Source organism: Symphodus melops (genome assembly GCF_947650265.1).
Source record: "Symphodus melops genome assembly, chromosome: 9".
NCBI classification, from domain to species: domain Eukaryota; kingdom Metazoa; phylum Chordata; class Actinopteri; order Labriformes; family Labridae; genus Symphodus; species Symphodus melops.
In genome coordinates, this window is record NC_136699.1 from 4,786,720 (window position 1) to 4,800,856 (window position 14,137).

Sequence of the window (14,137 nt, forward strand, 5' to 3'; positions counted from 1 at the left end):
ATATAGGGAATAAGATGTGAGCGGTGAATTAGCCCCTTGTTGCTGAGCTGCTCGGTGGCCTTCTTCCTCCTCCTGGCGTGTGTGAGTCATGTTGTGGAGCTGTCAGGGGCTTCATCATTATTCAGAGTCAGCGCTGCGGCGAGAGCACGGCCGCCTATCGCCTTCTGCTTCTGCTGCTGCTGCTGCTGCTGCAGAGAGGACGTTCAAAAAGAAAGTCTCATACGTGTTACTATTCTCATTCATGTACGCGCGCTGCAGGATGTTTGTGCGTGTGTTAGCACGTGACATAGGCTGAGGTGAGGGAGACACACCAGCAGCAGCAGAGTGTCACGGGAGGCAGAGAATCGCTGCATGGGTGTGTGAATGTAAAGCGAAAGACATTGCATGATTGAACACCGTGTGTGCTTTTCATTCTCAGCTTAACTTCCTCTGGACCTGTTTCCTGCTGCAACATGTGCACACGTGATTTGCTGTACGTGTTTGGTAATGTTTGTGTCGTGCCCAAGGATGTTTTTATTGATTGACGTCTGAAATGGAGAGAAGGAGAGATGACTGAAGAGAGAGAGAGAGGCCCAGTGGAAACAATGAAATCAATCAGCCTGTCCTTTGAGTTTATGAGGAGGAGGTATAGAGAAGGAGAGAAGATGAAGAAGAGCAGAAACAGAAAACAGAGGTTAGAGAAGGAAAGGGTGGAGAAAGGAAAGCTGAAAGGACATGGAGGGCCAGCAAAAGACGTGATGGCTGGACAAACTCCAGGGAAGAAGAAGTTTTGAAACAAGAAAATGTAAAAGGAGAAGAAAAAAAAAACAAGGGGATAAGGATGCAAAGGAAAAATCAATGGTTGAAGAAATGGAAAAAGAAAGGCAAGGTTAAAATAAAAAAGAATAGGAGATTGGGGTACACTAGGTGAAGAAACCAACAGGGGAAGAGAGAGGTCAAAGGACATTTAGAAAATAAAATGAATGGTTTTGGTGGTAGAAGAGGAAATAGATGGATGGATGGAGAGGAGGTGAAGAAGAGTAGACTGAAGAAGAAGGACAGGAATGATGCAGAAAGAACGATGATGTGCAGAAAAGGAGAGAAAAGATAAACATTGGAGACAGCGTGAAGGATGCTGAGTGAAGGGAAATATGACAGGTGAAGAGAGAGAGAGAGAGAGAGAGAGAGAGGTCAAGGAGGAAGAGTGAAGCAAGTGATGGAGAAAAAGAGGATGAGCTGCAAGAGGGGAGAGGAGGGATGCGTCAAGCTAACGAGCGGAGGAGGGATGAGTCAGGCGCACGTGAGAGGGATGTGAGCTGCATGCTAAGTAACACACAAGCTAACACACACATAGGTGAAAACACACACCTGCATCAGCAACCAGAGGGAGAGGAAGCAGTGGGAGGGTCTTATAGAGGACATCCTCTCCTCTCCCCTCTCGTCTTTCGTCTCCTCCTTCCATCCCTTCTTCTCCTTCTGTTTCTCGATCAAGTCACGACTGCCCTCCCCCCTGCTCCTCCTATATTTTATCTCTTTTATCCTCCCCCTCTGCTGACCCACATCTCTTTTTTTCTCCCTCTCACCCACTTCATCTTTCCTTTCCCCTCCTCACCTTTTACCTCCTTCGTGCTCTCTCCTCCCCCTTTCTTCTCCTTCTTCTCCTTTTTACAATCCTCTCCCTCCATCACACCATTCTCGCTCTCCTTCTCCTCACTTTGCTGATTGGCTCTTTCATCGTGTCGGCTCCACTCTACTGTGTAATTCCTCTGTGTAATTTATGAAACCATAAATGATATCAGCACATGTTATCAATTCCTTGACCCAAATAAACACACGCACACACACACACACACACACACACACACACACTCAGGAGAAGTATGTGCCTGTCTGAGGTCGTGGATCAAATCCATACAAGTGATCATAAATGCAACATGATATAATAGTGATTTATAGAAAAGCTGGATCTGGTTTTGTGGCTGAGGAGAAGTGGAGTGTGTGTATTTTGTTTGTTTGTGTGTGTATATGTGTACAGTACATGTGCATAGAGGAGTGTGTGGAGCAGAAGAGGATGGGGAGAAGGTTTGGCACAGGCCCAAAATAAATTCTTTTCACTAATAAAGTTGCATAAAGCATCAGAACAAAACCGAAATAAAGCATTTCTTCCAATCTTATACGATTTTGTCGAATCAAAGTGCAAAATAAGCAGGAATTAAAAGCGTTAGAAGTACTTTCAAAATAAAATAAAAAATATACACAGCACAAATTACTGAAGCAAGAAGTGGATGAATTTCATTGACGGGATTGACTCATGATGTGATGATACACTGCTGTTTGAAAGCAATAATTATTAATTGTTAATTCGTCAGATACTTGTTTATGTATAAGTTTGTGGGAAGTGTAAGCTTTCTGTAAACTGCTGGTGGGAAATAGTGATGATTAGAAATGACAAAGAATGGGTGAAGATGAGAATAGAGAAGAACCATCACAATGTGTTAAAATGTCTTTTAGTTCTTTACATTCGTTAAATGATTTGATTTAGATTCCTCGAATCGGCTGTCACTGTTCTCCTGTATATCCAGATTCTCTGGAGTCTAAGAGTTCATAGTTTTGAGCTTTGTCGAGCTGCTGCTGCTGCTGCTGATCTGAAATTGATTGGAACATTTTGAAAAATATGGAGATTAGTCTGTTGTGATTAAAGTGAACCCTGCTGTTTTCATTATGGTCAAGGACCCTCTTGAGTCAGTTAATCATTTCTCATCAAATGTAGCCCAGACACTTGGAAAATTACCGGTATGTCCAGACAGACTGAACAAAGACGTCCAATCACGGCTGTTCATGCCGATCAAATGCTGACAGTTCAAACGTTACCATTATGTTGCATTCATTTTGTTACGTAGGGGTGAAATTGCACGGTAACTCATAATATGATGTGCAAAACATGGCCCAGAAGAATGACACGATGCAGCGTTGATATTTTGCAACACAATCAAAGGATGATGCATCAGGATATCTGATTAACTGAATGAGGGTAAAGTGCAGGACTGATGTATTTATTTACTGTAATTTGGTAGTGGTGGAAAGTGAGGTGGTAAGATTGTCATGAAATATCAACACCAGGCAACGTGCAGCTCAGGCAGTGAGCTGGAGATGAGATAAGGAAGGAAACCTGATGGTGAATAAAAACCATCTGTTGGATTCAGTTTGCAACTGGAGGAACTCGTCGACCGGGCCTGCTCGCCCAGTGAGATGAATGGAAAAGGAAGTTTGTGTGTATGTGGGTTCATAGGCGAATTAGCGACTAAGGCTGAACGATTTGCTATTTTGCGATTGCGATTTTTCTGGCAGAAATTGCGATTTCAATTTTTATCACGATTTTCCTCAAATCAAGCTTGTGCAATGTTCTCAATGTACAGTAACATTTACAAACATGACAGGAAATGACATCATACCAGTTAAAACTTGAAATGCCAGAACTCTAAATTAATAGAATGAAAACTACAGTTAAGAATTAATTTTAAATGTATTTATTAAGAAGAAACAGACGGTGTGATGTTCTTGTTTATAGTGTCAGTTTGACAGAAATCTGGTCAGAAGTGTTGATGTATTTTGTGCCTTTGGGGTTGCCGTAGGTGACTTAGTTCACAGAAGTTGTACAGCAAGAGAAGCTAACGATGTCTCTAAGTTTTCTTCAAGCCACATGGCCGAAACATTTGCCTGTGAGTGTCATTTCATGTTCAGGTCTTGCATGGTATCTCTTGAGAATGTTTAATAAGGTTACAACGTGAGATAATAACAATCGACAAATTTCACGATGCTAACCGCTAGCATTCCTATTCAAATTCTCATAGACGTTAGCATCAAGCTAGCGGACTTTTCGTTTTTTTAGCATAGTATGAGATGAATAACTTATGTCTTGATGTCTGTTTAGTTTTACAGTGCTTCCTTTATTAAAGACTGGACAAAGAAACGCCAGCGTCTTTGTTGGAGGAAAACTGTTAGCTATCTGTCGAGCTGTGTATCAGGCTAAAGAAGTCACGCGCGCACACATGGGCAGAATTGAAGGCGCGTGTGTAAATTGACACAACGGCTTCTGGGTCAGTCGGGAGAAGCACTGCCAAAAAGCGCGGCTTTTGCGATCACGTGATCGCGTTTTTTGAAATCGCGATTTTGATCAGAAAAACGATAAATGTTCAGCCTTATCAGCGACAGAGCTTGCTCTTGCTCCTCTGTGGAATCAAGTCCCCAGTGGTTGTCAAAGATCCTGTTTGGCCATTTTCTTTCATCATCTTGCTCCTTTTTTCTCCCGATCCTGCCTTTCTCTCCTCCTTCCCCCTTAGCTCAGTCATCTCCCCAAGAGACTCCACTCACTTCCCTTTACACTGAGTCACGTCCACACACTTCCTCCTTTTCTTTTTTTTTTTCTTTGTCTCTCTGTGACGTGGCTCGTTGAATCTGTATGAGTCTCTGCCATGTGCTGTGACTGCAGACCACGTGGCGGTTAACTTCTGACAGAGACATAGTGTTAGTCAAACAGCTAACGGTTCCTCTGTTTGTGAAGATTCTGGGTTTCATTTTAGTTTTTGAGCACTTGAGCTGATACAGCTTTTTTGATGCTCAATCTTGGTTCTTTTATGGAGTTTTAGGTGTAAAAGAATTGAATTTAAAGTGTTTCCCAAAAGACTCTTAAATAACAGAACATAACAAAATAATTTTAGTTTAGGTGTTAAATAATTGTTGAGTGATGCACTGGTTTTGGGTTCATTAGGGGCCTCACAAAGATAATCTGTTTAGTGAGCTTTGTAGAGGTCCATTAACTAAATGTATGCTTACTTATTTTATTGATGAATCTATGATCGATTGGAAGCATCTCCAAAAACACTCTATAACATTGAAGTGCCCTGAAATAATTGCACTGAGCAAATTAAAAAGCTGTTTGTAGTTCACGTGACTTCAGAGGTTTTCCTGAAGGTCCAAAGCACAGAAAACAAGTCCACAGATTAACTAGACTAAACGGAGCGGCTCATTTCACTGATTAACACACCGTCAACCAGCGAAGGGGAACTAATCACCTGAAGACCTCTTAGAGTCACGGTTGCACATCTTTGTGAGCCGCAGGGAGAAGAGCAGGATAAATGCATGAAGATGATTCCAGATAGGTCCTGCTGGTGTACATGACACGTCTCCCGTCTAATCCCACACTGTGTCGGTGCAGATGCCTCTATTGGTTTCAGTGTCGAACCTCCTCTAACATGAAAGTCTCATTATCTATAATGAGAAGCTGTTGAGAGATGAGAGGCTGTTCAAGGGAGCTCCTTGTGATTCTGACAGTGAACAGTGTAATAATATACACTATATGCCAGATGATGGAGGCTTTTATCCAAAGTACCTCCTGATGCTTCAGCTGCATACATATTTTAGGAAGGTTTGCCCAATGGGATCGAACCCTTAATTTTAACAATGAAAGTACTGAACATCATGAAACATGAATCCTGGCAGCGTCTTAGACAGATGAGAATGATTTCCTATGTTTGGTAGCTAGTGTTTCAGAGAGCAGAGAAAACATCACTTCCTTTGTGATTCTCCTTCTCCAGAGCAGAGAAGCAGACATGAGTGACGCATGCATCATTTCTCACTGAAGATCTTTCCAGCTGTGATCAGCACCTCCAGTGTTTTAGAGTTCATGTTTCACAAAGTGACTCCTGCACAAAAAAAGACAAACCACTGAGGGAATTTCCTTTAATCTCAATGTTTGACTAACCTGACCTTTCGTTTCCTCTCTCTCTCTTTTTCCATCTTCAGTATGGGGAGGAGGAGGTGTGTTCGGACCGATTGGACACTGACTTCCCGGACATCGACCTCTCCCAGCTGGACACCAGTGACTTCGACAGTGTCAACTGTCTCAGCGAGCTACAGTGGTGCAATGATCAGCCAGCAGATGCTTCGCCCGCCTCCATCCACTATAGTACAGCAGATGAACTCTTTGAGGTGAGGCTTCTTCACCAAAATACACTTCAGTTAGGGCCTGTGTGTTTTGTGTCAGAAGCCTTATTGACCTCCAAGTTCAGTCATTACTACAGTGGTTTTATGTTGAAGCACCTGTGGACGTTGGCCTTCATACTGTCTAATTGCTTAGCAGTGGGTTGCCAAGAAATAACCAAAATAAAATGATAAAACTCTTACTTTGATTTCATATCAACAAAGTACATTGTTGTTTCAGAGACACAGACAGAAGTTTGTGTTGAGGAAGATTGATTACATAGACTTAAAATGATTGCAAAGATGTTACAAGTACGAAGTTAAAGGCACAAACAAGCCCTTTCTTAAGAGAGGAAGCTTCTTTATCAATCTATTTAAATCCAGATTGCTTTAGGTTTAAAGTTAATCCGCAAAGTTGGCATGCTGAAGCCGCACTTTAACTGGAAGCTAACCGTGTACGCGACAATGCAGAATCGAGAAGAGCTGTATTTGGCAAGTTCCATTTTTTTTTTTTTATGTATACGTTCAAACAGTAAAAATGATTAAGAGTGAGACACCGGCCTCTAGTGCAACCTGATTACTCTGCTTCAATCTCGGCCTGGGGTTTAGGTGAAGGTTTGGGGTGACCTTGGGTGTTTCAATGTAAACTTTTGTTTACAGAAAACATGAAATCTAGGAGAATTTTTGTTCCCAGTTTCAAAAAAGAGCACCATCGGCAACTGATCCGCTAATTATTTATTGAGCTCAGATAAAACTAATAATTTTATGCTTCTAAAACAAAAAAATTGCAGAGTCCCTAAAAGACAAATGTGGGGAAATAAAGGTGTCAATTTTTGTAACTGTTTCTTAGAAATAACTGTTGTGTAAAGTTCTTTCCCAACATGAGTTGATAATTCTGTGTCCGAAGACCCATATTGATTTTAACAGCACGATTACCAACATATCTGCTGCTATTTCAAATATGGTTGTGTAATAATGGGAGCTTGATATCCAGGGCAAGAATCAAGCTGAAGAATACGTTGTAGCTCTGATAAAGTTTGTAGAGGCTTTTCACTGAGACAAAGAAGCACACAACTGTTTATGATTCAAATATATCTAGAGTAAAATCATTAAAAAGAAGGACTTATGCTTTTGAGTGAAGTACATTTCTGTAAATACATTGTTTTATTGATTTGGTTCCTCTACTTGGAAGGCAAAGTCTTAATTGCAGACCTTTTAATAAATTGTTGCCCTCTAGTAGAGTAGTATGTCTTCGAGGAGACTGCTAAAGAAAGTATTTCTCTGCTACGCTGCATGTAACATGATGGTGAATGCAGTCCATTAGATAGAATCGTTACAACCAAAGCCCTCTGGCTCTGGTATCAATCGCCCTTGCCCGGTGAATTCAGGAAATACCCTTCTTGTTTTGCTCCATCTGTGAACCAAACCCTGGATCATTGATTGTCTATAGGTTTCCAACCACAGCGATGTCTCGTGCTCCCATTATGGAGGCTACGTTGAGTGCATCTCGAAAATAAAAAAAAAATCACGACAACAAAGAGATTAAGTAGCATTTGAGTCCAGCTCATTGGCTGTGTAATGTTTCTCTGCTGGTGGAAATTGCTTTGACGACAGGATGCACCACAGAGTATTGGTGAAATGAAGACAGGCAAGGCATGATGGGAATGCAGGTGAGGTAAACACAGACAGTCTCTGTCTGTACTCTCTTGATTTATATTCTTGTTTCGATTACCATTAGCTGACGCCTGAGTGACTGTTTGTCTTCCCGTTGTCGACTTAAAACTTTATGACACTGTTCAAATATGAGAAGAGACTCAGCAGAAGCGCAACATTAACACAAATAGATATTGGTATTGACAGTGAAATCTTTATGAGTAAAATTCAACGACTTGACAAAAAGATGACAAGACATCTATCGAAACCTCTCGATCGTTTTCCTTCCTTTTAAACTTTTTGATTGTTCTGATTGGCTGTTATCTTGTCTCTAACTGTTTTGGGTCTATACTTTTTATACCCAGATTTATTTACTTTTCACTTGCTTTCCATAAATGATCTTTTCCTGCACAAAGCATTTTCATTCATCTTTGTTTTTTTCATACAAATATATTTCTGCCTTTATTCTTTTTTTTTTTCCCCACACTTGATCCATGCCTTTCCTCTGCATGTTTTGATTTCATTCTGAGCGTCTCTCATGTTCTCTCTTTTTGTGGCCCAGAGAAGATAAACAGATATTCCTCTCAGCTTTCCATAGCTCTACTGTAATCCACCAACCCCCTGGGCATATTATATTTTTGCCAATATTGTATTGATCAGACTAATACAGCAGAGCAGACTGTCAGATGGTGTTTGGTTATAAACACACAGTAATGAATAGAGTGATAAGTAGACAGATGAAGCCCCTGGTGTCACTGTCTCTTTGCTGTCTGTCAATACAACACTTTATTTACAGAAGTGTATAGGAATCTAATCCCATGTTGAGCCGGATTGACTTGTCTTTGTGTGTGGTGCGGCTTCATTTAACCTTGGGAGTGTGTCGATAGGGAAAGGAATAGATAAGAAAGGTTGGGCTAATTCTATATTATTACTTTAGCAATACTTAGAACGTTTTATATGCAAATGACTTTACATTATACTGCCTTCTAGCTGTCATTGAGTTGACTTTATTTTACTCTCGGCAGCTGTTTCTCTTTTTCTTTCTTCTCACTTTGGAACCTAATTAATATCCTGAAGACCAAATGAATGTCCTTCTAAGTTCGTAAGCATTATCAGGTTCCTTTTAAATGTAAACAAATACTAAGAATGTAGAGAAAGTCTTATTGATTGATATATCCAGAGACAGATGGAGAAAAATATGTCATGGAGATCCACACATATGGAGAGAACTCTGATATCTAATTGATCATTTTAATATAAATTTATGATACACTAGGTTCAAACATTGTATAGAAGTTAATGACAATAATGAAAAGGGATTTAATTAGTAAAAAGATGCTTTAATAAACCAGAGAAAACTGTAATAACAGTTATAAATGGTCACTGATAACCCTGCTGAGTTTTAACTTTGATGCTGCTTACTTGCTGTGTTTTTGACCTCCTGCAGAGAATTAAAAAGTGTTTTGTGGCGCCCTGTGAAGAGGAAAAAAGCAGCAAGCTTCTGAGGGAGACAATACATTTAAAAATAAATAGTTTGGCAGCGAGGAACAGATAGAGAGGCAGATGAATGGAGCTCTGTGGCTTCCCGTAGGCCAGCTGTGCTATCACCTCTCCAGCAGACTCTCGCTCTCAGCAAGATGGCAGCTCCATCACTGAGAAAAAAAAAAAAAAGGTGTGCATGTCACAGGAGGGGTTGAAGGATGGACATGCTCATATTTGGGACTGAAATCACAGATATGTATCCTGTGAAACGACATTAGTGTGAACCAAACCAAAACTGAAGCTACTGCAGTTGAGCCCACTGGTCAGTACTTTGGGTGAAAAAGCTTTGTAATCATGCAAACCTAAGTGTTGTTCTCTTCACTGAAGTGAATGTTATACTAGGTTGAAACGAGGTGAGAAAGGACTGTAGATAAACTGACAGCTGTGCCTGGAGGGAGGAAGTTAAGAGGACAGGGAATTCAACAGTGATACATCAGTGACTTCAAACTTTAGAACAATTATTTCCAAACAGACAGTAAATGAAGCCCACGTGCCAAGATGTGTCAGAGGTTGGTTATTTCCCAATGCACTTTGTTGCCTCTATTTCTGTGGATTGCCATGCGGGACAGAACACTGAACTTTCTTCATACCCGTTTGTTCACCATCAAAGTCCTGTTTTTTTTGAGTGAGCAGAAGTATGAAGTTGGAGTAGTTGTCATTTTGGGAAAAAATCCATTTGCATAACTTAAACATGGATGGCACAAAACAAGACATACATGGAGTCATTAACGTGCCGCTCAGATATTCAATAATTAAACAAGGAGCAGTCATAGTCATATTGGTCTGTATGCCTTTAGGTGGAGTGATTGTCAGCTTTATTCCCTCTGATATGAAACATATCTGAGAGCTTGGCTGAAGAGTTGTCGGATTCTTGGTGGAGTAGGAAATAAGTTATTAAAATAGAGGTTGACAAGGCAGAAAAAGAATGATTGGATTCTCCAAAAGCTCATTAGTCAGAAAATAATTGGAAATTAAAATGGAAAATTAATTCTTGACCTTGACATGGGGTTTTTCCTCATAGTTGGGCCCTTTTCAGGACTTCGCCTTTCTGTCAGCCCTGTGGTCAAAAGTTTTCAAAAACAACTTCAGAAATGTGCTGAGCTCTGCATCTGTTTCCTTCCTCACAAGGTTTCTCACTTTGTTTGACTCATTCAGATAGAAGAGGAGAATGCGGCTCTGCTGGCCGCTCTGACCGACAGTTTAGATGGCATGGTCGATGCAGAAGTGGGCGGGCTCTCCGTCTTTCCTGCCCTGGGGGAGGAGCCTGACCAGGAGGATGAAGAAGAAGACGGCCTTCCGCTCAACGCCGAGGAATTCAGCCAGACCCTCGGGGCCGAGACAGAGGACCCATCTCTAGTAAGAACACCTGTGTGCTTTATTTGAATGGGCCAGTTTTTCTCTCCTGCTGGACATTGTTATTGAGAAAACATTCAGTGCAGCGACCTCTGATCCCATCTCCCCAAAAGAGTCCCTTGCATCACTTTGACAACAAATATCTGAGCATTTACCGTCGTTTAAGAACTTGATCTTCACCCGCAACACCCCATGAGTCCTTTTCGATGCTCTTTGAAACACAAAGTGTCTCATAGTTCAAAAACCAGCGCCTGTTCAAGTGGAGTGTTTCATACCAGCCTCTCCCTCTCAGCTGACTCTCACCCCTGCCAATCTGTGCCTCTCTTTTCCCATGCCCTCCCTCCCTCCCTCTTTCTCCGTGGTAATGTGTGTCGCGTTTGCTAACCTTGATGTTCCCCCTGTTGGCCCCGCAATGTTCAAAGTCTGCCTTTAACTCCAGGAAAACAGAGGGGCGCCGAGGCACACAGCGACCTTTCTTCCAGTCCCGTCTCGTGTTCGTGTGCGGGGTGTGTGTGTGTGTCTGTGTGTGATAGACAAGAGGTTAATATCCAGCATACTGAGAACACACAGATATTTTTTAAAAGAGCTGGTCTAGAAATCGAATCTGTTTTTCAGCGATGAGTGGTTTAACTGTGTTTTTTGGGGTTAAAAAAGTTCATATTGAAAAAGATATAACTAACAGGGACAAGGCCCAAAAGAGCTCATCCTTTATGTCTATCTATAGAAGAAAAGCACAAATATTCATTCACTAAAGAATTAGAAAACCAGATTAAGCATGTGTTGTTTACCGTAAAAGGCTTTTTTAGAGCACGTGCTCCAGTGTACATTGCTTGTTGTGAACCATGTGCCCCCCTCCTGCCTCTTTTCACACAGTGCTGCTGGATGCCTCTGTCTCGCTTTCTGTTTCTATAGGCCCCTCCAACATTCCCTGAACTGGACTTCCAAGAACAAAACATGTTTTTCTCTCCTCACAGTCCCCCATTATCAGCCCCTGCCTGCACCTGAACCTTGTCCCACCATAAAACTTTAACCTCCATCTAATCAAACAGGACAACACATTGCTGTAGCACTTTACAGTGAATATCGTGCCCTACTTTCCCCTGGTTTACTCGGCAGGCTGTCAGTAGAATGCAGGTCTGCGCCCGCTCCGGAGCTTAATTGAAGCAGGAAGTTGTTTCAGTGTAACAAACGACTTATGATTACGGCTGTAATGCGGCCTTATTGCACTTGTCAAGATGAATCCAGCCAGCGTCTTTAATTTGACTTAAATTTCACAGCAAAAGAACTGCTTGCAGGGTTTTCTTGTGACCTCAGATTTAGTGGGAGTCTACAGAGATACCATTGTTTGGAGGTCGTGACTCATGGCGGATACAGCGTAAATATTCACAGAGCTGCACTGCCTTCCCTTTTTGTAATTACATACCAAATCATGCAATAAAACAAGTCAGTCAGAGAGGGTTTGTTAAGTTCTTCAAGGAAGGGTTGAATGTGAAGGAGGGAGCAGACTCTGCTGAACAACAGGACTCTGAAGAATGTATGTGACTGCAAGTTAAACAGATAGGCAGATTTCACATCCCAAATGTTGGCTCTGGAGTCTCGAACAAACAAAAAATATCATCAGGTCTGTACTGGCCATATGGAAACGCTGGTTGGCAGCACCCCCTACTCAAAACGTCTTTCTGCCACATGGGCCCAGCCCTCTGCTCTCAATCAATCAAAGACACAGTCACGCCTCGGCCTCTCAGGTCTTTTTGGCCGAACAAACTTTAGTCTGGGCAAAAAATGCCAGGGCCAATTTTTTTTGTCCCAGTCAGGCCCTGGATATTATTAAATCATGGTTGCCACCTACAAGTTGATTAAAATATTACCAAAGAAATTCTGCTCCTATGATTGCTACCTACTCACTGTACTTGTTTAAATCCAGGTTGTAGAGCAGGCCATTTACCGGAGCTACAACCCTGACAAGTAACAGGCGGCTTGTTACAACATTTAATCATCATCAAAGTTCAAAATATAAATAATTAGTTTGCTGAAGTAGTAATTGTGGAGCGGACTTACTGAATCTGACGTATCCTTGAACCCTTGTCAATTAGAGAAATTAGTCACATTAGTTTTAACTTTAAAACTTTAACCTTTAGAGACGTTTACAGGCTGGATCTGGAGTCACATGATAATTTTTCCCCTACGTGTACATAAGCCTGTACAACCATTTTACAAAGTATTACATGATGTCTCACATCTTACTGGTATCAGAGAGAAAAATAGCCGGAGGAAGGGACATTCCTTCCAAATTGGTGGAAATGATAATGGCCATAATGACCTTACTAAAAGAATAAAAGATAGTTTGGCTGCCAAGCGATATCCTTTTTAGGGTTCGGTTGCACTATGGTGACATGGTAACAGTAAACAGGACACAGAGAGACAGAGCTAGTTTTGTTGCTGCTAAATGCCATGGAGGTATTGTTTAGTCCAAAACAACAAGCTGGTGACACTAAGAGCGAAGGTCGCCAGATGCCATCATTCTTACTGTTGTGTTGCAAAACACTGTGGCCCCACACATGACTGCTCTGCCCTTGTTTCACCTTGAAGGCTGCTTGGTTATCAGTCAACTCTCGTCAAAATAAGAATGAGGGTAGGCTGGCTAATCAGTTACGCCTGCTGTTTTTATTTCTTCATCTAGTGAAAAGACACTGAAGGTCAAATGAGAAGAGGTCGATCATGTTGAATAATTACTGTTACATTGCAAGCAAATATGTGTCCTGTTTGGAAGTGGCCATGATAACTCTTGGTGCAAACATAAGGCTATAAACACTTTCAGCTCCATGTCACCATTTTAGTTAAACTCTACCAATTTCATCAAGGTTGGGCATATTTGGCTTGGAAGGCTGGGTACGCATCCTTATTGCTCTCTCTTAGTTTACAGTTAGCCTCGGCAAAGACTTGGTAGTCATGCACTGAAGCCCAACATGCTTAATTTACTATTTCACTCAAAATGGGACAAAGAACTACAGACCTATAATGCTTAAAGGAACAAACTTTGAGACTGTCAACAGGTGGAGTCGCCTCCTGTGGCACAATACAAAAGGTGTAGGCATACTGCATTGCATTCACTTGTTTAACTAAGAGGATTTCATGCAGTTTATTGTGCAATTAAAACTGGGCAGAAAAAGGAAGAAAAATATATCAATTGTAAAAGAAGTTTGAAGAACTAGGACATGAAGCAGACTTATACTGAGGTACCAGATTGGGAGGTATTGGTGTTAAAGTTTGTGACAGATGGGTGTTGAATTTCATTTCATTTCATAGTTTTCAGCTTGAAATCAGGGAGACATTTTATCTTTATAGTTTTTCTGTTTCAGTTCAATCTGAAACCAATTTTTATCACAACCTATTACAAAAGGTTATTTCATAAGCTATCACAACGATAGCTGTATTTCATTGCTGCAGTAACCACGCATGATTCATCCTGCACCAGCACAGCGTGTCATTCCAGTTAGTGTTTCCTCCTCTACTGTAACAGTCGGGCTGAAAAAGCCTCTTCTATCCTCAGACAAGATGCACTCAGTCAACTGCTTGTTGCTTCAGTCCTCTGACAGCTGGCAAGATAACACACTTTCCCAAAAGTTTCCTC

The 14,137-nt window shown here is 41.4% G+C and overlaps 1 protein-coding gene across 3 annotated transcripts in view; it reads left to right on the plus strand.

Moving 5' to 3' along the window:
* ppargc1b (peroxisome proliferator-activated receptor gamma, coactivator 1 beta) overlaps positions 1-14,137 on the plus strand; it is a 93,434-nt gene that overhangs the window by 58,885 nt on the left and 20,412 nt on the right. For 2 of the 3 annotated variants that reach the window (XM_079352341.1, XM_079352342.1), the window contains exons 2-3: positions 5,782-5,967; positions 10,309-10,509. In XM_079352341.1, the coding sequence (XP_079208467.1) occupies positions 5,782-5,967; positions 10,309-10,509 (387 nt within the window). Of the gene's footprint in view, positions 1-3,569; positions 3,699-5,781; positions 5,968-10,308; positions 10,510-14,137 lie in introns of those variants that run through there. The other variant, XM_079352343.1, reaches the window with a different exon arrangement.